The 20,116-nt window shown below is 45.2% G+C and overlaps 1 protein-coding gene across 5 annotated transcripts in view; it reads left to right on the plus strand.

Annotated features, from left to right (window-relative positions):
- Positions 1–20,116, plus strand: part of STIM1 (stromal interaction molecule 1) — a 198,696-nt gene that overhangs the window by 157,748 nt on the left and 20,832 nt on the right. For all 5 annotated transcript variants that reach the window (XM_025459202.3, XM_035704012.2, XM_025459201.3 and 2 more), the window contains exons 4-6: positions 2,161–2,272; positions 5,708–5,823; positions 16,832–17,009. In XM_025459202.3, coding sequence (XP_025314987.1) covers positions 2,161–2,272; positions 5,708–5,823; positions 16,832–17,009 — 406 coding nt within the window. The remainder of the gene's footprint in view (positions 1–2,160; positions 2,273–5,707; positions 5,824–16,831; positions 17,010–20,116) is intronic.

Raw genomic sequence — 20,116 nt, forward strand, 5'->3', positions numbered from 1 at the left:
TCCCCTTCACCCTCCTGTGTGTCTCTGCAGATAGTTTAAGGCACCTGCGAAGTCTCCCAGCTTCAGAACTTCCCTCTTGAGCTCTGGTAGCCTCTTGGACATTATGAGATTGGAGCATATTTACCTTCGACCTTGTTTCACGCAGGATGTCCGAGTTGAGTGCCTGCTTTGCACCCCTTGCTGGGCCTCACTGTAGGGGGAGTAGGAGAATGAAGGGGTGGGTCCAGCCTTCCAACTTCTTCAGCCTATGTGAGAGGGGCAGAAACAGCCCAACATCTGAGGTGTGCTTATTGAAGGAATGTCTTTGTTTAAGGAGATTGTTGTTTGTTTGGGAGCCCCCAATCAGAACGTTTCTGGAGCTCTTCATGTGGGGGTAGTTATTCTTTGAGTAAATTCTTATGGATACTACTATATAAGAAGCTCTGTTTTATTGTATTTTTTCAAAAGATTGATTGGTTTATTTTAGAGAGAGAGAAAGAGAGTGCAGGGGAGAGGGGGAGGAGCAGAGGAAAGAGAAAGTGAGAATCTTCAAGCAAACTCCCAATGGCCGACAGAGCCCGGTGACATGGGGCTTGATCTCAGAACCCTGAGAACATGACCTGAGCCGAAATCAAGAGTTGGACGCCTAACCAAATGAGCCATACAGACACCTCAGAGTGGCTCTATTTAGAGATAGTGGGCTGGGTAACAATGAATAGGACATAGTCCATGTCTTCAATGTTGTCTGACTTTTAGAGGAAATTGGACAGCATTCGGATGAAAGGCAGTTTTTGGAAAAGACATGGACCTTAAGAGAGGAGAGTGACATATCTCACCATCTCATTCTGCTCCAGAACTTTTTGGCTTCTTGCTACTCACAGCAGTGGTTTTCAAACTTGAGGAATGTACAAATTCCTTTTAAGGGAAATAATTTATCTTGGACCTATGATGCTGACTTGAATTGTTCTTATTATAATAATTATTTAAATGTGTATAAACATAAAATGAGGTTTAAGTTGCTATATAAAATTTGTATACAAATATAAACAAAAATGGATTTATACATTAAATAAAAGCAAGTTTCAAATCCAATAAAATGGTATCCTTTGCTGACACTCCGTTGTTCCCGGGCTTTTTAAGTTCAGCATGCTGGTATGAGTGGGTGTCATCTAATACACATATCCTGAATGTCACTCATCCATCCATCCATCCATCCATCCATCCATCAATCAAATAGAGAAAGAGAGAGAGAGAGAGAGAGTGAGAGAGAGAGTTCACAAGAGTATATAATGGTTTAGAGCAAGGGTATGGAGCCACACTGCTTGCGTCCAGACATTTGCTTTACCAATTCCTAGCTGGGCGGCTTCGGAGAATTTTTTTTTTTTTTTAATTTTATTTATTTATGATAGGCACACAGTGAGAGAGAGAGGCAGAGACATAGGCAGAGGGAGAAGCAGGCTTCATGCACCAGGAGCCTGACGTGGGATTCGATCCTGGGTCTCCAGGATTGTGCCCTGGGCCAAAGGCAGGCGCTAAACCGCTGCGCCACCCAGGGATCCCCGGAGAAGTTATATAATATTTTTGTGCCTCAATTTCTTCATCTGTAAAATACGGATGAAATGGGGCCTATCTTTCACTTGGTAGTTAGGAAGATTAATGAGTTAATATATATGAGGTGCCTAGAACAGTACCTATTATATAGTAAGTGCCATGTAAAGGATGGTATTTATTATTATCGCTATTAAACATTTCTTTATTTTTTTTAAAGATATTATTTATTCATGAGAGACACAGAGAGAAAGGCAGAGACATAGGCAGAGGGAGAATCCGGCTCCATGCAGGGAGCTCAATGTGGGACTCGATCCCAGGACTCCAGGATCACGCTCTGAGTTGGAGGCAGATGCTTAACCGCTGAGCCACCCAGGCATCCCTATTATCACTATTATATTATAGTTCAGGATTATTTCATCCCAAATACTGGAATAGTGGAAGAGCAAGTCCATCCCCTATAGGCCAAATAAAAAGTACAATATGTACTCCTTTCATACTTAGGATTTTGTGAGAGAGGGAGATGGTAAACACATAAGTAGGTAGGCAATGAGAAGGCCAATGTGACTATGATGGTAAATTGCAGTAGTGCTTGCATTCTGGAGTCAAGGCTTTGCTTGTCTCTTCCCACAGTGTACAATTGGACCGTGGATGAGGTGGTGCAGTGGCTGATCACGTATGTGGAGCTGCCTCAATATGAGGAGACCTTCCGGAAGCTGCAGCTCAGTGGCCATGCCATGCCAAGGTCAGGAGGAGACTGGATTCTCTCACTTGGGGAGGGGGGCAGGGAATAGGCTGGGGTTAGCCTACTTTCAGGTTGCTCTGGTCAGTTAAGTGAGGTTCTACTTTCAGGACAATCTGTAGACTTCTACTCTTCTCACATCTGTTGTGCACTTGCTATAAAGCATGACTGTCACTTGACATCCATTCTCTTATTTAGTATTTCTGTTGAGCCTGGGAATAGTACTAATAGCTGTCATTTATCGAATGCTTAGTACATGGCAGGCACTCATATTCAACATTTTGTATGCAGTATCCCATTTAATTCTTACATCAATCCTGTAAGGTAGGTATTATTGAATATAGATGGCAGAAACAGCTAAGTAACTTTTCCAAGTTGGCTGGTTAGAAGCAAAACTGATTTGAACCTCGATCTGGGTAGACTTCAAAGCCTTTCTTCTTTGCTGTTCCCCCAGCAGCTGCCTCTTCTATTGCCCAGGAGCCTCAGGGCTCTGTTAGCCTCCCCTGAATTATCCACATGCAGTATATCTGCTCTAAAGAAGTGGTATGAGGTGGGTCTGACTCCCTCGGCCCCAGCCTCCTCTCTGGAGTGACTCTTTCAAGGGCTGTGGTGCCCTGACTCTGCCTCCTTCACAGGCACAGTATGCCAGGGCCTGCGGTGGGAGAGGGGAAGGGATAGAGGACTGCGTGGGCTTCTTGTTATGTCAAACTAGTGCCATGTGTCATTCAGTCATTAATCCATTTACTTATTCATTTGACAAATATTTACTGGGTACCTGCTCTGTGCCAAGCACTTGTGCTGGGTGCTGGGGATAAAGATGACAACAGCCTGCCCTTGCCCTCAAAGGGCTCACTGTCTGGTAAGTGCTGATTATGTATAATCTGTCATCTTACTGCGTAGGTGCATCTGGTTGTGAGCTTCAGCAAAGGGGAAAGGGGAAAGGTGGAGCTGTTGGAATGCTCACACATTGCAGCCTCCAGCCCCTGAGTTACCGGACACTGCTGTCCAGGCCTAGTTGCTGGCTCTTCCCTCCTCTGCTGCTTGCAGCCTTCTCTTCACAGCTTCTCCCTATTCTGGAGAGAGTAATAATCTTGATGTTGGTACATCTTCTTATAGAATCCTTTCTCACAATTCTGGGAGGAAGGAATTAACTACCCCACCTTTTGGGTGAGCAAACTGAACTTCAGATATTTTGACTTATCCAAATGGTAAGTGGCAGAGCTGGGATTTGATCCCAGATCTACCTCGTACTAAGTGCCCTGATTTTTCCACTGTATCTTCCTCATGCCCCATGTAGTTGAAGATAAGCTTCCTGGAAGTATTCAGGGTAGTTCTCTTTAACAAAACTTTGCCAGTCACCTATTCCAGGGCAGGGTTCTGTCCTGTGCCTTGAGGACAAAGAAATGCATTAGACTCCAGCTACCTTGAGGAATTCCATGTTTAATGAAAGAGACAGGTAATTAAATAGATGACTGACCATGAAGCTCCAGGATTTAGGTTTCTTTCTCATTACCCATGGAAATAGCAGTATTGCCTTGTGGATTCCTGGCCACTTCCATCTTAAGGGATAGCTCTGGCTTAGATTAAAACTTAAAACATAGGATAAGAAGTCAGTTATCAGGTCATGGGCTCACTTAGCCTTCTTGTAGCTAGGATTAGATCCAAGGCCAGACCCAGCCAGGCCAGGCAGAAGGGTAGAGGAAGCCATGCTGTGGCACCTTAGTGGCAGCAGGAGCCTTCAGTGCATGGAGTGTGAGATGAAGTGGCAATGGTTCTCAGCCCACCACTAGGCAGCATGGTATAATGGGAAGAATCTGGAAGATCTGAATTCATTTCCTGCCTTTGCCGCTTACTTGCTGTGTGACTTTGGGCAAATTACTCAACTCTAAGTCTCAGTTTTCTTTCTTTAAAAAGAATTTATTTATTTTATTCATGAGAGATGCACAGAGAAAGGCAGAGATACAGGCAAAGAGAGGCAGGCTCCCTGTAGGGAGCCTGATATGGGACTCGATCCCAGGACCCTGGGATCACAACCTGAGCCAAAGGCAGACGGTCAACCACTGAGCCACCCAGTGCCCCTAAGTCTCAGTTTTTTTTTTTTTTTTTAATCTCTGAAGAAGCTAATGAGAGAACTGTGTTCTTAAAGTCAGAGGACTAAATGAGGTTTTGTATGTGAAGTGTCAGAACAGTGCAAGATACACAGGTGTTGCTTAGTAAATGTTAGCTCCTTTCTCATTTCTCTCATTGCTCAGAAATAGATAATATTCCAGTTCATAGTTTTCTTTGATGAATGGACTGTGGAAAAGATGACACTTATTTTGATCAGTTAGATGAAGGCCAGTACACCTGGTAGAAATGTTCTCTCTAAAGAGGAACCCCAAGGACTCTCAGGCTTGTAGGAAGTGTCTGATTTTACATAAATTTACACAGAAGGAAAATGCGGCCCTAGAGGAGAGATCAGACAAGTGAGTTGCTGACTCATTTGGGACCAGAAGTTAGCTCTCCTGCCCCTTATCCCCCATCACAGTGTCTCACTGCTTCTCTTAAATTAGGTAGGCTTCGTTGCTTCCTAGGGCTAGAGAAGGAAGTAGCTGCTCCTGCATGCCCAGGCAGGAGTATAAATCGCACACCACTATGTCAGAAGCCTCTTTTCTACCCAAGGAGACAAAGCTATGCATCAGCAAAGAGCACTAACTTTATGGAGTAGGATAATGGTAAATGCTCATGTATGGGACCCAGACCAGTGGATTGATAACCTTTCATATCTTACACCCATCTCCTCCTATACCCACTGTGTTCTAGTGGAAAAAAACAAAGTCCAGTTTTTCCTGGGTTATTTTCTTGTTTACAAGTCCTCTCTTATTAGAGTTATCATGAATAGTATGTTGAAGGTCATAAAAAATTACAATAATCTGGGAGTAAATTGCACTCAAATACAAGGTAACAAGACTAATGCAGTGTTTGTCATCGGTAGGTTTATACTTAATGGCAGTGGTTTAGGAATTGAGGCCCTCAGAATCATTGGGTCATGTGGCATGATGTTTTGACCTGGGTTGGGCAGGGGAATGCATTTACAAATGGTGAGAGTGTGGGGACAGGTATATGGTGGATAATCCCTTGCAGGAGAAACACAACAGAAAATTTACACTTGGGTGTGGGAATGGTCACAGAGGGATAATCCTCAGAGAGTAGGGTTCTGAGGAGATGATGTATGATGATGATAAGGGTGAACATATTCTCGGTAAATGTGATGTGTCCTTCCTTACTCCGTGGTGAAAACCGCTGGTATAGACTCTGTGTTGTAGAGCACAGAGGGGAGCTATCACCAAGAGCTAGAAGTCATGGAAGTGTTCTGGGGGGGAGGTGGGTAATCCTACCAGTATCTCCTACCTGGTTTCACTGGTGGGAAACTTGAGTCCCTACTCTTTGCTTCAACAGGCTTGCTGTGACCAACACCACCATGACAGGGACTGTGCTGAAGATGACAGACCGGAGCCATCGGCAGAAGCTGCAGCTGAAGGCCCTGGACACAGTGCTGTTCGGGCCTCCTCTCTGTGAGTCCTGTGGAGAGAAGGGCTGCTGATGTGCCATGGAACCTAAGGCTGTTGGGGTGGCTAGGTCGAGGGCCTGGGTCACCTAGGCATACCTGCAAGGCAACATCTCCACTCTTTCCACTGAGAAATGAAAATCAGAGATTTCAAATAGTTTTATATTTTAATCCAGCCAGATATCACGGTCCATTCATTAGATACATTAAGAAAATACCTGCTTTGTGCCAGTGCTATGCTGGACCCTATAGGAAGATCTGGATGAAGATCTATTCTGCCCTGAAGGGATACAGTGAATGTTCCAGAGGGGTACACACTGCTTCTGAGGTCCAGAGGGAGGATTAGGGAAGGTATCCTATGGAAGAGGGGGCATGTGACCTCTGCCTATAAGGATAGGTAGGGCTTGGGATCCCTGGGTGGCGCAGCAGTTTGGCGCCTGCCTTTGGCCCAGGGCGCGATCCTGGAGACCCGGGATCGAATCCCACGTCGGGCTCCCAGTGCATGGAGCCTGCTTCTCCCTCTGCCTATGTCTCTGCCTCTCTCTCTCTGTGTGACTATCATAAATTAAAAAAAAAAAAAAAAAAAGGATAGGTAGGGCTTTATTCCATGCAGGAGGCAGGCGAGAACATTTTAGGTGGAAGAAAGAATGGGAGCAAGAATACAAAGGCTAAAATATGAATGGTATGCTCAGGGATAACAGGTAACCCATAGGGTCTGAATGCCATTTAGCTGTTCTTTGCTTTTACTGTGGACATGCAGAGCGTATAAACTGATGCTGAATATTCTTGTGTTCTTGGATAGTCAAGAGAGAGGACTGAGTGGGCTTCCATGGAATCATAGAGACACACTCAGGCCTAAGGAAGGAGTAATTTTTTCCACCAGGGGTTACTTGAGAGTAGTTTAATTCCTGGAGATCTCCAAGGTGGGAATGGCCAACCCTGCCATCCTTTCTCTTATTCTAAGTGAACTCAGGGGGAACAAAAGTGGTAAGATTTCTTAGAAAATTAGCCTTCACCAAGCAGGCTCTTTGGGCCCACTTCCTGCCCGTTGGGAGCCACTGGCATTGGTTGAGGATGCCAGCAGCAGAATGTTATAGAACCAAGAACTAGTCCAGAGAAGCAGCTGGCAGCAAGATCAGAGGCTGTAGAACATTTTCCCATCCATGCATTTGACTTGGCACGTGCCCAAGCTGATGTCTCAATAGAAGTAGATGGACCTGTACTTTTTTTTTTTCTAATTTTAATAAACTTTAAGAATATTTCTAGGTTTGCATAAAATTGAGTGAAGATACACAATTTTTTTTTAATATATGCCCTTGCCCCCATACATGCATAGCCTTCCCCATGGTTAGCAGCCCCCATCAGAGTGGTACATTTGCAATAATTAATGAACACTGACACATCATCATCACTCAGAGTCCACAGTTTACATTGGAGTTGACTGTTGGTGTTGCAGTCTGTGGGTTTGTACAAATGTATAATGACATGTATCCACCAACATTACAGTATCATATAGGACTGTTTCCCTGCCCTCTAGATCCTCTGTGTCCTACTTATGTATCCCTCCCTACTCCTCAACTCCTGACATCCACTGGTCTTTTTTCCTTTCCCATAGTTTTGCCTTTTCTAGAAGGTCTGTATCTTTTGAAAATGTGAAACAAAGCAACATGGGAGAAGACTCTTTTTCTTTTTCTTTTCTCTTCTCTTGCTTGCTTGTTTTTATTTCTTTCTTTTTGGTCTTAGGACACATTTTTGCTTACCATTCATTTACAAATTTTGAATAAAGGACACAATGAATGCCTCTAGCCTTTATATGAGGCTCACTGTCTGTACTGAGCAAAGGCCTTTCATTCACTAACATTTATTGAGCTACTACTGTATACCCATATGAATGACAGGGTCCTTGCTCTCATGAAGTTCCATTTATTATATATTTTTTTAAATTTTTTTTAAATTTTTATTTATTTATGATAGTCACAGAGAGAGAGAGAGAGAGAGAGTGAGGCAGAGACATAGGCAGAGGGAGAAGCAGGCTCCATGCACCGGGAGCCTGATGTGGGATTCGATCCTGGGACAAAGGCAGGCGCCAAACCGCTGCGCCACCCAGGGATCCCATGAAGTTCCATTTAAATGGAGATAGGCCTGTCAACAATAGAGTAAATGACCAACAAATACAGTGTCCTAGCTATCATGGAAGTCTTAACAGAGTTCATCTGGGAGCACCCAAGTAGGGATGAATTTTCAGAGTCCAGCAAGCTTTATGGAGAAGATCATTCTTGAGCTGAGTTTTAAAAGATGGAAAGGAGCTTTATCAGACTGTTCCTATGAACAGCTTACGCCCCTCTCTTTGTATACACCAGCAAGAACACGTGCATCAGAAGAATCAAACCCAGCAGTCAAAGCTCGTCTACTTCTGCAGAGGCTCTATTCTTTTGCCTGCCAGGAAGAGGAGGCCTTTAGCAGCCTGAAAGTCTTCTGAGACATACTATCAGACTGTTATCTGTATTAAAATAGGATTTATCATATCTGAAAGGGTGCATTAGAAACTGTAGGTTAAAATAGGCAATGATTCTACCGGAAAGATCAGCCAGGGTTGGAAAACATGGGAGACAGAATCCTAGGTGCAGAGCGATGGGCCCAGGGCGTCAGAGTCAGCAAGAGGGGCCCTAATGTAGTAGGTTAGACTCATACCAGGATGGGGAGGGGTATTTTCTCCTAGGCTCCTTTCAAATATCCTGTAGATTATATGTGACCTTACTTATGGGAAGTCAGAGGTCAGCTGACTGCTGGTCAGCTGAGAACAATGTTTCTGAGATAGGCCGAACAGAGGTACTAGAGCTAAGAAGACACTTCACACCCACTAGGTTAGGTACCTTAAAAACAAAAACAAAGCAACAAAAAATGGAAAATAACCAGTATTGACAAGGGTGTGGACAGATTAGAATCCTCATATGTTTCTAATGATAATGATAATGTAAGATGATTCAGCTACTGTGGAAAACAGTGTGATTGTTCCTCAAAAAGTTACCATATAGAGTAACCATATAACCCAGGAATTCCAGGCCTAGGAGTATGCCCAAGGAATTGAAAACAAGCATTCAAACAAGTACATGTACACATATTCATAGCAGCACCGTTCACTGTAGTCAAAAGGTGGAGATAACCAAAATGTCCATAGGTGGACAAATGACTAAATAAATGTGAATATATAAATATAGTGGACCATTATCCAGCCACAGAAAGGAATGAAGTTCTAATACATGCTACAGAACCTGGAGAGTGTGCTGAGTGACATAAAAGGTTACCTATTGTGTGATTCCATTTATATGAAGTATCCAGAATAGATACATCCATAAAGATAGAATACAGATTGGTGGCTGGCAGAGCCTGGAGAAAGTGAGAAATGGGGAGTGACTGCTAGTGGGTATAGGATTTTGTTTTGGGGTAATGATAATGTTTTAAAATCGTGCTGCTGGTTGCACAACCTTGTAAATATAAAACCACTAAATTGTACATTTTATTTTTAATTAGATTTATTTATTTGAGAGAGAGTGCAATCACAAGCAGGGGTGGGGTGGGGTAGGGGGTGGGCAGTAGGCAAAGGGAGAGGGAAAATCACACTCCCCGCTGAGCAGGGAGCCCAAAGCAGGGCTCAGTCCCAGTACCCCAGGATCATGGCTGGAGCTGAAGGCAGACGCTTAATCAGCTGAGCCACCTGGATGCACCAATTTTTATTTTCTTCAAAGATTTTTTATTTTTAGAGAGAATGCATGAGTTGGGGGAGGGGCAGAGGGACATACAGAATCTCAAGCAGACTCCATGCTGAGTGTGGAGCTCAAACCTGGGCTTGATCCCAGGACCTTGAGATCATGACCTGAGTGAAACCAGGAGTCGGGTGCTTAATCATCTGAGTCACTCAGATGATTTAGCTACCCCTAAATTGTACATTTTAAAGAGAGTGAATTTTAGGGTAGATGAATTATATCTTAATAATAATAAAACATGTGGAGCTTGAGTTTTTGTAACTCTTAGACTTCCATTTAGAGAACTTATAAAATTTAGGAAAGTAAAGTACCTGGGTCTCTTCCAAATTTCCACTCACTGTGTGACCTTGGATAGGTCACTTTTCTCAGGATGTGTTTTTTGATCTGTATAATGAAACAATTGAGCTAAGGATCTTTGATTCATTTCAGGTGAACATTCCCTAGGTTTTGAAAGGAAACCCTTTGATTGATAAGGGTCCTGGTAAAAGGATAAAAAACAAGAAGCCTGTTCCTTCTGCTGTCTGTAATCTGTACTTTTAGGAATCGGTGCTTGGCCCTTGCCTTATTGAGTAACCTTTGGCAATTCAGTTCTACCTAGCTTTAGGTTTCCTTATTTGTAAGATGGGCTTGGTCATTAAGGCTCTTACTGGCTCCCTCATTCACTGATAGAGTTCAGTGTACTCCTGGGGGTGAAGGTTTTGGAATCCCACACCTGTTCTGATGGCAAATACTATTTTTCTATTTTCCTGATGGCTTGTTAAAGAAAATTTTTGAAAATTGCCAGATGGAATCTGAGGAAAATACTAGGAAGCTCTTTGCCAGGAGACTTCTACAAGGATGGAGCCCAGTGTGGTGGGTAACTGCAAAGAATCCCTTGATCTATGTCCCTCCAGCTCTGTTTTCCCAGCTGAGCATGGGCTAAAATCCCTACTTCACTGCTGTTCCCTGCCCAACACGCATGCAGGACTTAGAGTGATGGCCGGTGCTGCAGACCTGATTCCACACCTAGGATGAGTTCTTGAGCCTGTGGTTCTTTGGGCTCACCAGAAGGCAGGTAGTAGATAAACACCCCAGAGAACCTGGACCAGGTTCAGCTAGCTGCCAGCCATGACTACCTTGCCCAGCCTTAGTGAAAATCTGCCATCAGTCAAAGCTTGAGAAATCTCAGATCAAAAGTTTGTTGTGCTGTAGCCAGGAAGGCTACAGATCACTGCTGAGTGATCAGGGTCCATCTGTCCACAGCAGCCTCAGAACTTGGGGATGGGGAAGAAGGATCAGACTGGCTAGGCAATGGAGCGCCTCAGGGCCTATTTTCTGACAGTCAAAGGCATCTCAGCCCTCCCACCAGAACTGCAGAGCAGCACCTGGCCTTTTACGGTCTTCTCCACCGGCAGAGTTGGCTCTAGGCTTGCGTATCTATCTGGGGCTCTCCTAACAGTGCCAGGGGCAGGTGTTAGGTGTGCTCTGACACGCTAAGTCCCAAGGCAGCTTGCAGTGGAGGCATCTGCTCATTCATTGAGGGGGCTTTTCCTCCTCTGCAGGTAATTTCTCAGAGAAATGGAGGCTCAGGAGATGAAGTGAGTTCTTTCTTTTTTTTAATAATTTTTTTATTTTTATTTTTTTAAAGATTATTTATTCATAGAGACATACAGAGAGAGAGAGAGAGAGAGAGAGAGAGAGAGAGGCAGAGACACAGGCAGAGGGAGAAGCAGGCTCCATGCAGGGAGCCTGACATGGGACTCAATCCAGGATCTCTAGGATCATGCCCTAGGCTGCAGGTGGCGCTAAACGGCTGTGCCACCGGGGCTGCTCGATGAAGTGAGTTCTTAGAGGTCATTCAGACCCAGTTTGTGACTTCTGTTTCATTGCTCTCTGTATTACATTGTCCTGTCCTCCACTTCTGGTACAGCTAGCAAGATAGAATTTCAATTTGAAATCAAAACTCGCTCTATCGTTCAATGGTTTTGTGACGTTGGGTACATTCCTCAGGTTCCCTATGTCCTAATTTCCCCTAAATAAATAAATGGTCACTACGGTTTTTAGCTTGTGCCTACTGTGGTTAATCCTGGGCTAGGGGCTAGAGCTGCCTTTGAGCTTTCAGCAGGGATATTGAGAAGACTGTAGAGAGAGGCCTGCAGAGCAGTTGTTGGGGTGAGAGGGGGGTGGGTTGTGGAGAAGACAGCAAGCCTACACCTTGTCTTCCTTCTTCAGCAGCTCAGATAATGGGGAGAAGGCTCCTGGAAGCAGGAGTGGCTCCTCTCCAGCAAAGCTTGTTTTCTTCTCTGTCAGCCCTATCCTTACCCTCTTTTTCTTTTTTTCAATGCACGTTTCAAGCCTTCTCCAGAATGCCCTTCTAGACTCTTCCCAGGCATGTTCAACCCTCCCTCTTATTTTCTTCTGGGATCCTATAGCCCTTTGTACTCCCCACTCCCCCTTTTTAGAAATAATCTGTTTTCCTGTTACCCTTTAAACTGGGAAGTCCTTGAGGGTAGAAACAGCTTTGTTCATCTGTTGTCATAACTCAGCATATGGCCCAGCAATAAGTAGGTGTCAGGAAATATATGCTAGAAGTTTTACAGAAGGAGGCTGGGCCTCTACAGAGCTATAGGACAGGGGAGATGGGAGAAGAGTCTGGCCCAGCTTGGTTGTGGGAAGAACACTATGGAGTGTCTTCTGTGAACTGGTGAGTCAGCCAAAGCACTTTTTGGACTATAACCAGAAAACAAGAGGGTCTAAGAATGTTCTCATAGGTTCATCATAGACCTTAGCACAGTAGGCTATGTAAATGACAAAAGAAATTCCTAGCACATAGTTTGGCAGTAAGGATGGATAGGTTTATCTGCCAGGGGCAGGGTATTGTGGGCAGTGGAGAAGGTGTAGGGAATAGATGAGGAGAGGGGATTCTAGAAAGCAATAATGATTGGAGGCTCACTTTCTCAGCGCTAACTGTACCCTAAAAATTCTCACCTGATTACTCTTGAATCTCTTAACATGATAGCATCTCATTTGTTTATATCCTCCTCCCTTGCCTAAGGCCTGATTGTATTAACAATTGACCTCATTTTGCTAAAATCTATTTGTAGCACTCAGGCTGGGAATCTTGCCACCCTCTGGCTCCCCAGGTCCTAGCCAGCTTCCCTGGGTTAGCTCTCCTCACCTAGCCAGCCACACCTGTTCTCATGAAAGCTCCAGGGTCCATCTGCCCTGGCTGTGCTTGCTGGGTAGGGGGTGGGTTCTGAGAGCTGAGCTCTTGTAGAGGCTGTGCAGGACAGCTAGTCATACTCTCCTTGTCCTTTCACATGAACTTTTTATTATACCCTCTTTCCTGCTAAAATCTGCCTTCTTTCTTCCCTTTTTCTTTCCTTTCCACCTTTGCTGAGTATCTGCTCTGGTCAGGCTCTGTGCTAAGTAGGAGTCTTTGGAGAGAAATAAGTCTTGTGCCCCGGTCCCAAGGAACTCACAGACTATCAGAAGGCGATCACCATGAAAGTTGAAAAACACACAGAGGAGTCCTTGAGATAGCAGTAGATATCCCATGTTTACCTGTCCAAAGAGTGGGTTGGTCAGGGAATCCTAGTTAGAAGAGAAGGAATGGAAATATCTCTGTAGCCTGTATGGGACTGGGAAGGTGGTAGGAAGTGAAGAATGGGAATGAAATTATAATGGGGAGAAGTACATCATTAGTAAAGCAGGGACTAGACTCTCCCATTTCCCCTCTTTTTCTGGTATAACAGTTTATAGATTCTATGTTAAGGTTCTCCAGAGAAACCTAATCTGGAAAAGAGAGAGAGAGAGAGAGAGAGAGAGAGAGAGAGAGAAGAGGAGATTTATTATAGAAATTGGCTCATGTGATTATGGAGGCCAGGAAGTTCCATGATATGCCATCTGTACCCAGAGAACTAGGAAAGCCAGTGGTACTATTCAGTCTGAATATAGAGGCCTGAGAACCAGGAGAGTTGATGATGTAAGTCCAAGCCCAAAGGCCAGAGAATCAGGTGGCTGGTGCCATAAGTCCCAGTGTGAGTCCAAAGACTCAACAACTAGGAGTGCTAATGTAAGAGGGCAGAAGAAGACAGATGTCTCAACTGAAGCTGAGAGAGCAAATTCATCCTTCCTCCACCTTCTGGTTCAATCCAGGCTCTCAGTGGCCTGAGGATGATTGAATGACACACACATTAGTGAAGACAGTCTCCTTTACTCAGTCTACTGATAGAAATACTAATCTATTATTAAAGAAACCTCACAGACACACCCAGAAAGCTCTCTTGGCATCCCTTAGCCCAGTCAAGTTAACACATAAAATTAACGTCGCAGATTCCCTGGGGACTATGGGGTTCAATCCAAGGCTCCACTGAGGGGACCTGATATTTCTCACATCTTCTTCCAGTGTTAAACTTCTCCTCTTAATTACCTACTGGAAATGTCCATCTGAAGATTTCCAGAACACCTCAGAGCACTCTCATTCATAACTATGCACTTGATCTCGTTAGTAATTGTGTGACAATGGATTTTAGGGCTGAGGAAGCAGAGATCCGGATGGGGCAGAGACAAGCATAGAACCCGGACTCCCTAAGACTCAGTGTAGGATGCTTCTTTCCATGGCACAAGAATATGTCTACATGAGGCCTTCTGTTTAACCATAAAGGCCTGGCATTTGGCCTTCAGGTATTCACTGTCCTGATGGCAATGCCACAGTCAGCTCCCAGGATGTTCTTTGGGAGAAAAACTCAGGTTTTGGAACTCTTACAGCCACACTCAGGCTACAGGGATCGTCTCTGTGGTGAGTGATGTTTGCATGTAATAAAGCAGAAGTCCGTCTACACAAGTAGGAAAGTTGTAATGAGAGTGTGGGGTGTAGCAGAAAGGCCATGTGATCAGGCAAGTCTGGATCTGAATCTCAGCTCTGTCACTTTTCATGAACTCCAGCAAGGCAGTGCTCCTATGGAGTCTTGGTGTTCTGGTCTCTAGAGTGGGAATACAAATACCCTGCCTTCTAGAGTTGGTGTGAGAATCCAAACTGGTGGATATAAGCACCTTGCCTGATAGATTATATATCTTCTGTATTTCCTTTCCTTTCCTGTGTGGGTTAAGGAGACGGAGACAATCATACTTATCAGTAAAGATTGAATTCCACAAATATTTACTGAATCTGTCCATGAGCTGACCAGCGCTGTGCTAGGCACTGGTACACAGACATGTGATGATCACTAGGGGCCACAGAATCAATCAGCTAAATTAGGCTCATTTTCTTCCTGCCAAGCTTGGAAGCTCATGAGATGGGACAGGCAGTATCTTTGAGCTCTAGCCATGAATTTGACAAGGGTGTGTGGAGTAGATGCTTGTATATTTAAGTGGAGTTAAAACTGGTTGAAGAGATCCAGAGGGTACTGATAGGTGCAAGAGTATTGCCTTAGAGGAGGGGGATGACTATCAAATCCTATCCGTGGCCCTGGTCATTCAGGATTTGTATTTCTGACTTGGATGAAAATATGAAGTTGGAGAAGATAATAGACTCTTGTCCCACATTGATCTGGACAACGTAGGATAGAGAGCGAATAGAACAGATAGACGCCCACTCCACATGCCCACCTTCAGCACTTTGGAGTATTGGGGATAATAGGGGGCAGGTGCTGTTTGAACAGGAAGACCTCTGACTTTTGGTAGGAATGTCAAGGGGGTGTTGGAGTTGCGAAACCTTGGGAAGCTTAGATTAAAAGACCACAACAAACAGGGGAGATGAAGAACACCCCAGCCTCTGGTAGAAGCTGTGTAGGAGGCCGGTGTATTCCAGAAAGAAAGGTGGTTCACTGTGCTGCAGACACATCTCTTCTTGGGACCTGAAGGACAGGAGAGTGAAGACATGCCTCTGGTTGGAAGGGTTGGCCTACCTGGATGCTAGAGGACAGCCACCAAGGGACCCTCAGTTTTCTCTGTGAGAGTTTGGCATGAACATAGAGAAGTCAGGGCTGCCACCTCGGAGCTCGTAACTCCCCTCCCTTGGATGGAAATAGAATGTGCTAATCTGTCGTTGATCCCACACCCGTCCCCATGTCCTGCTGCTCGGCTTTCAATCAGGAACTATGAATATAACCCTTTTGTCCAACTGGGCCTCAGCTTCATGCAGTTTCCAGCCACATGTGTCTCTTCCTGCCATCTAGGCCCTGCCTTGACTTGGTGGCTCCCCCTGGATCCTTTTGGATTCACCTCAGCCCCTGGTCCTTATCAGGCCCTGGGATTCTCTCCATCCGTCCCCTTCCCCCTTCTTCAACCTGAGGGTAACCTGCTGTGCTCAGGAGGTCTTTCCCTGTTTCTCCCCTCCTTGACTCCCACATCTGGGGCTCCTTTGAGCCAACGGCTTCTCTATCTGAAGTTGAATACAACCCAGGTAGGGGCCCCAGTGGCGGCCCTACTCTCCTTATTGTGTCTCTTCTGGTCTCCTGTGCTGTGGCTCAGAGCCCAGATCTGGTAGGTGAGGAACAATGGCAGGCTCTGGGAGTGGCCCTCTGCTGGTTGGCTCAGTTCTCAGGACATGGCTTTTGTACTTAGCTTCTGGTGTTGTTCCTTGTTCAGCTTTTCAGTTTTGCTCTGAACCCCAGCCACCAACACTTTGTCAGATTGCCTCCAGGCATTCTCTGGAGGTAGATCTGCGCCTCGATTCCTGGCATGTACAGTATCTTATATATTCCAACCTCTTGATGTTACTCTTGTTGTACTTGGTCTCTGGATTGAGCCACAGCCTAGAGATGCTTTTCCACGGATATGACTTGCAGACCTTTACCTGATCTGGGCTCTGCATCTCGTACCTAGAATAGCCAGGTTGTCCAGGAGACCCAGCTCCTACAGAAACTTCAGTCCCACAACCAGGCCTCAAGCTCTAGCGATATTGCTTTATACTCTTACCAACTGTCCCCTTCTCTGTACTCTAGCACTCCAGCATTGCTTAGCCCATAAGACAGAAGCCATTGCATGTGGGTGCGTGGGCTCATTGTAGGCTAGGGTAGCTAGGATGTCCCAATTAGGCACAAGTTACTGGGGTCGTATGATTTAATAAGCTTCCTGTACCACTCTTAGGCCTCTCATGTTTTCCAAAGTAGGCAGAGAGCTTACTATACTAGTATGTAGCAAGTGTGTGTCTAAGAAGAGAATAATTCCTCTGGAGTGGGAAGGCTACATGCAGGAGGGGATGCAGTGGAGTCTGAAAGCTAAGTTTGCAGCGGACAACCTGACTTACCATGGCTTCCTCTTTGGCAGTGACCCGCCATAATCACCTCAAGGACTTCATGCTGGTGGTGTCTATTGTTATTGGTGTGGGTGGCTGCTGGTTTGCCTATATCCAGAACCGTTACTCAAAGGAGCACATGAAGAAGATGATGAAGGATCTGGAGGGGTTACACCGAGCTGAGCAGAGTCTGCATGACCTCCAGGAAAGGTAAGGTCCTTCCCTTCCCCCACAGCCATGGTGCTGCCAAGTCTCAGGAGCCTCCTGTTTCCACCCAGGTTGTGGGGCATCTTGCCCCCAAGACCAGGCCTAAGTGGCTGCCTGGGCTATGCCATACTTCCATAATGGCTTTGCAGGCATAGGTTCCTGCCATTGCTGTTGTGCAGTCAAATATTTCTCCCCAGGGTAAAAGTTTTTTTTCTGTCAGAGATCTTGAGCTTCCCTGATTGGATGTCTTGCCCGTTCTGTCCTTCTTCCTGCATCCAAAGTGTCATCCTTCCCCCTGCATCAAAAGTGTCATCCTTCCCATAGAAATAGACAAATTAACTGTTTTTCACTGTTCCCCAAGGAAACCTCACAAGTCTGTCTTCCTGATACTTTTAATTTTTTCTTTTTTTCTAAAGATTTTATTTATGCATAAGAGAGAGAGAGAGACAGAGACACAGGCAGAGGGAGAAGCAGGATTCCTGCAAGGAGCCTGATATGGGACTCGATCCCAGATCCTGGGATCATGCCCTGAGCCAAAGGCAGACGCTTAACTGCTGAGCCACCCAGGCGTCCTTAATTTTTTATTGTATGGAATCTAAATCTCAGAAGTACTCACTTGTTATGTGACTTGGGTAAATCCCCTTCCCCTTCTGGGACTTATTTCCTCATCAGTAACAGGAAGGGGTTGAATTAGGAGAATGCTAATGGCCTTCTGGCTCTGATAGTTGGATTCTGTTTAAATACTGGCTTAAATACTACTACCATAGATCTAGCCATGAAAAGAAGATGTCAGCCAGTAAATTAACCTAAGTACTTCCCGAGGTTTACAAACCAGGGGTGTGCTGGGGATTATAAGGAATTGACTGCTCCTGGGGCAATGGAGCTCACACATAGGAAGGAGCAGTGAATGCAAACAGTGCAGTGACTGGGTGCCTGCCGATGGGATGAGGAATCTAAGAACAGGAAAGGCACAGAGGCAGGAGATAGTGGATGTAGACTCCAGAGGGCAGCCTTGAAAGATGGGGAAGGGGTTCTTGGTAGTTAAGGTTGCATATATAGAGAATGAGGCCAGATCCCTGGCTCCTTAAGATTCACATGGAGAAGTTTTAGTAAGATGCAAAAGGCAGTATAGAGTTAATGCAGATCATCAGTTTGTTGCTTTGTTTTGTTTTTGAGAAGAGGAGGGATCTACTTCATGACTGTCTTTTAGAAAGTTATTCTGGCAGCTTAGGGATTCCAGTTGGGAAGTCTTTGCAGGAATCTATGTAAAAAGGAAATGACATCTGGCCCTGTTCTGTGACTTTTAAATGATACTCTTTCTTTGGGGAAAGGATTTCTTGTGAGCTAGGTATTGTTAACTACTTAAATGCATTATTTTTTTAATCATACAACTGTGTTAGGTAGGTGGGTAGAGTTGAGGAGATGAGGGCTCAGAAAGGGTGAGTGCTTTGCTTAGGGTCACATAGCAGTAAGTAGTGAGCCAGGAATTTTGATACCCACAGGGAGCTGTCTCAATAAAGGCAGCCCTATGAGATTCATTTCCATTGGTTGAGTTTCTAGAGGGCAAGCAGAGTTTTATCTCTGAACTGATTCGTAGCTAATTTTCTGGGCTCCTTATTCCTCGGCCCCTTGCCAAATGGGGCTAAATGTTGCTGTCGGGGCAGTCCCCATTCTTCATTTGTCTGAAAAGCATGTACTGTTTTCATTCCAAAGGCAAAGAATCTAGGCAGGAGACATTCCAAGTTTGGGGATAAAACTAAGCTCCCGGCCCTCCCTGCTCCCCAAGGGCCTCCAGAGCTTCGTGACCACTGTGGCACTTAGAGAAACAAATGTGTGTGCACACTCAGAGACAGGCTCACACACATGCATACACAAATCTTCCTCTGACCATGTCCAGAGTCCACATGCATTCCTCCTCGGCCTTCTTACCCTAATGGGTCTGTGCTGCCCGCCACTGCACAGCTTTTTTTTTTTTTTTTTTTTTTTTTAAACAGAGTTCCTGATACTTTGGGTGAATAAATGTAATGCTACATATGCATTCCAGTTAGGATTTCATTGGATTTCAAGATAATTCTTTGAGGCAAGGACTTTGATTCCCATTTAGAAATGAAGAAACAGGCCTGGTATAAGGAACAGACTTGTCCATAGTCACACAGCTATTTGGAGCCAGGGCTGGCAGCCAGGCTGCCTCATTTATTTACTTGTCATGTTGACTGCTGCCTTCACGATTCTCAGTCTTCTGTGGAGGAGATGGAGTGGGGCAAGGCTTGACTGTGCATGTGTTTGCTCATTTCTGCTCCCAGTAGTACTTATTGATCTTCATCTCTACCAAATCTTGTTAGGACTATAAGCATTGGTCAGGTTTCTTGATTGTACTTTAAAGGAGTTCCTTATTATCTGGACAAGGCTGACAGATCAGAGGCTTTCCTGAAGAGGCTGCTGTTTAGTGAAGAACTGCATGCCTAATGGTGTAATTTCAGGCAGTTGGGTCTCAGAAGAACACTATTCGAGGGAGGAGTGGGGGCAGGAAATGGCGCCTCTGATTCGGTTTTAGCCATGCCTGTAGCGCCACCTGGTGTGTACCTCGAGGATGCTCGACTCGCTTTCTCTCCCGGGACAAAGTGGGCGGAAGACTGCAGATTGTCAGCAGGAAACTTACAGCCCAGAGCTTTCCCCCTCATCTCTCCCTGTCCCACCACCTCGTCTGAGGCCTCAGCCACTGACAGATCTGGACTTGGCAGGGTTTAGAGGCTGAGTTCTGGTTCGGCCTCTTCTGTTTTAGCTCAGTGGTCAGTGTTCTTTTCTGGGCATCCCTTGTGTTCTGTAGCGTATCCTTCTGCATCTCGTGTCTAAGCCATAGATCACTGCTTTCTTCATCATCCTTTCACCTCCTACCCTGGTCCCTATTTGCTTGGTGTTTCTTACTAAGATAGGAAGACCTGTCAGTGGCCAAGTCCTTCCCTTCTTCCAGAGGGATTAGCAAACTCTTACTTTCCCTGACCCCTTTTAGGCAGAGTTGATCACTTCATCCTTTGGGCTCATCCAACATCTTGCATATCTCTCTGTTCTAGAACTTCTCACACTGTGTATAGTTATCTGTTTACTTGTCT

This window comes from Canis lupus, chromosome 21 (assembly GCF_003254725.2).
Source record: "Canis lupus dingo isolate Sandy chromosome 21, ASM325472v2, whole genome shotgun sequence".
Classification (NCBI taxonomy): Eukaryota; Metazoa; Chordata; class Mammalia; order Carnivora; family Canidae; genus Canis; species Canis lupus.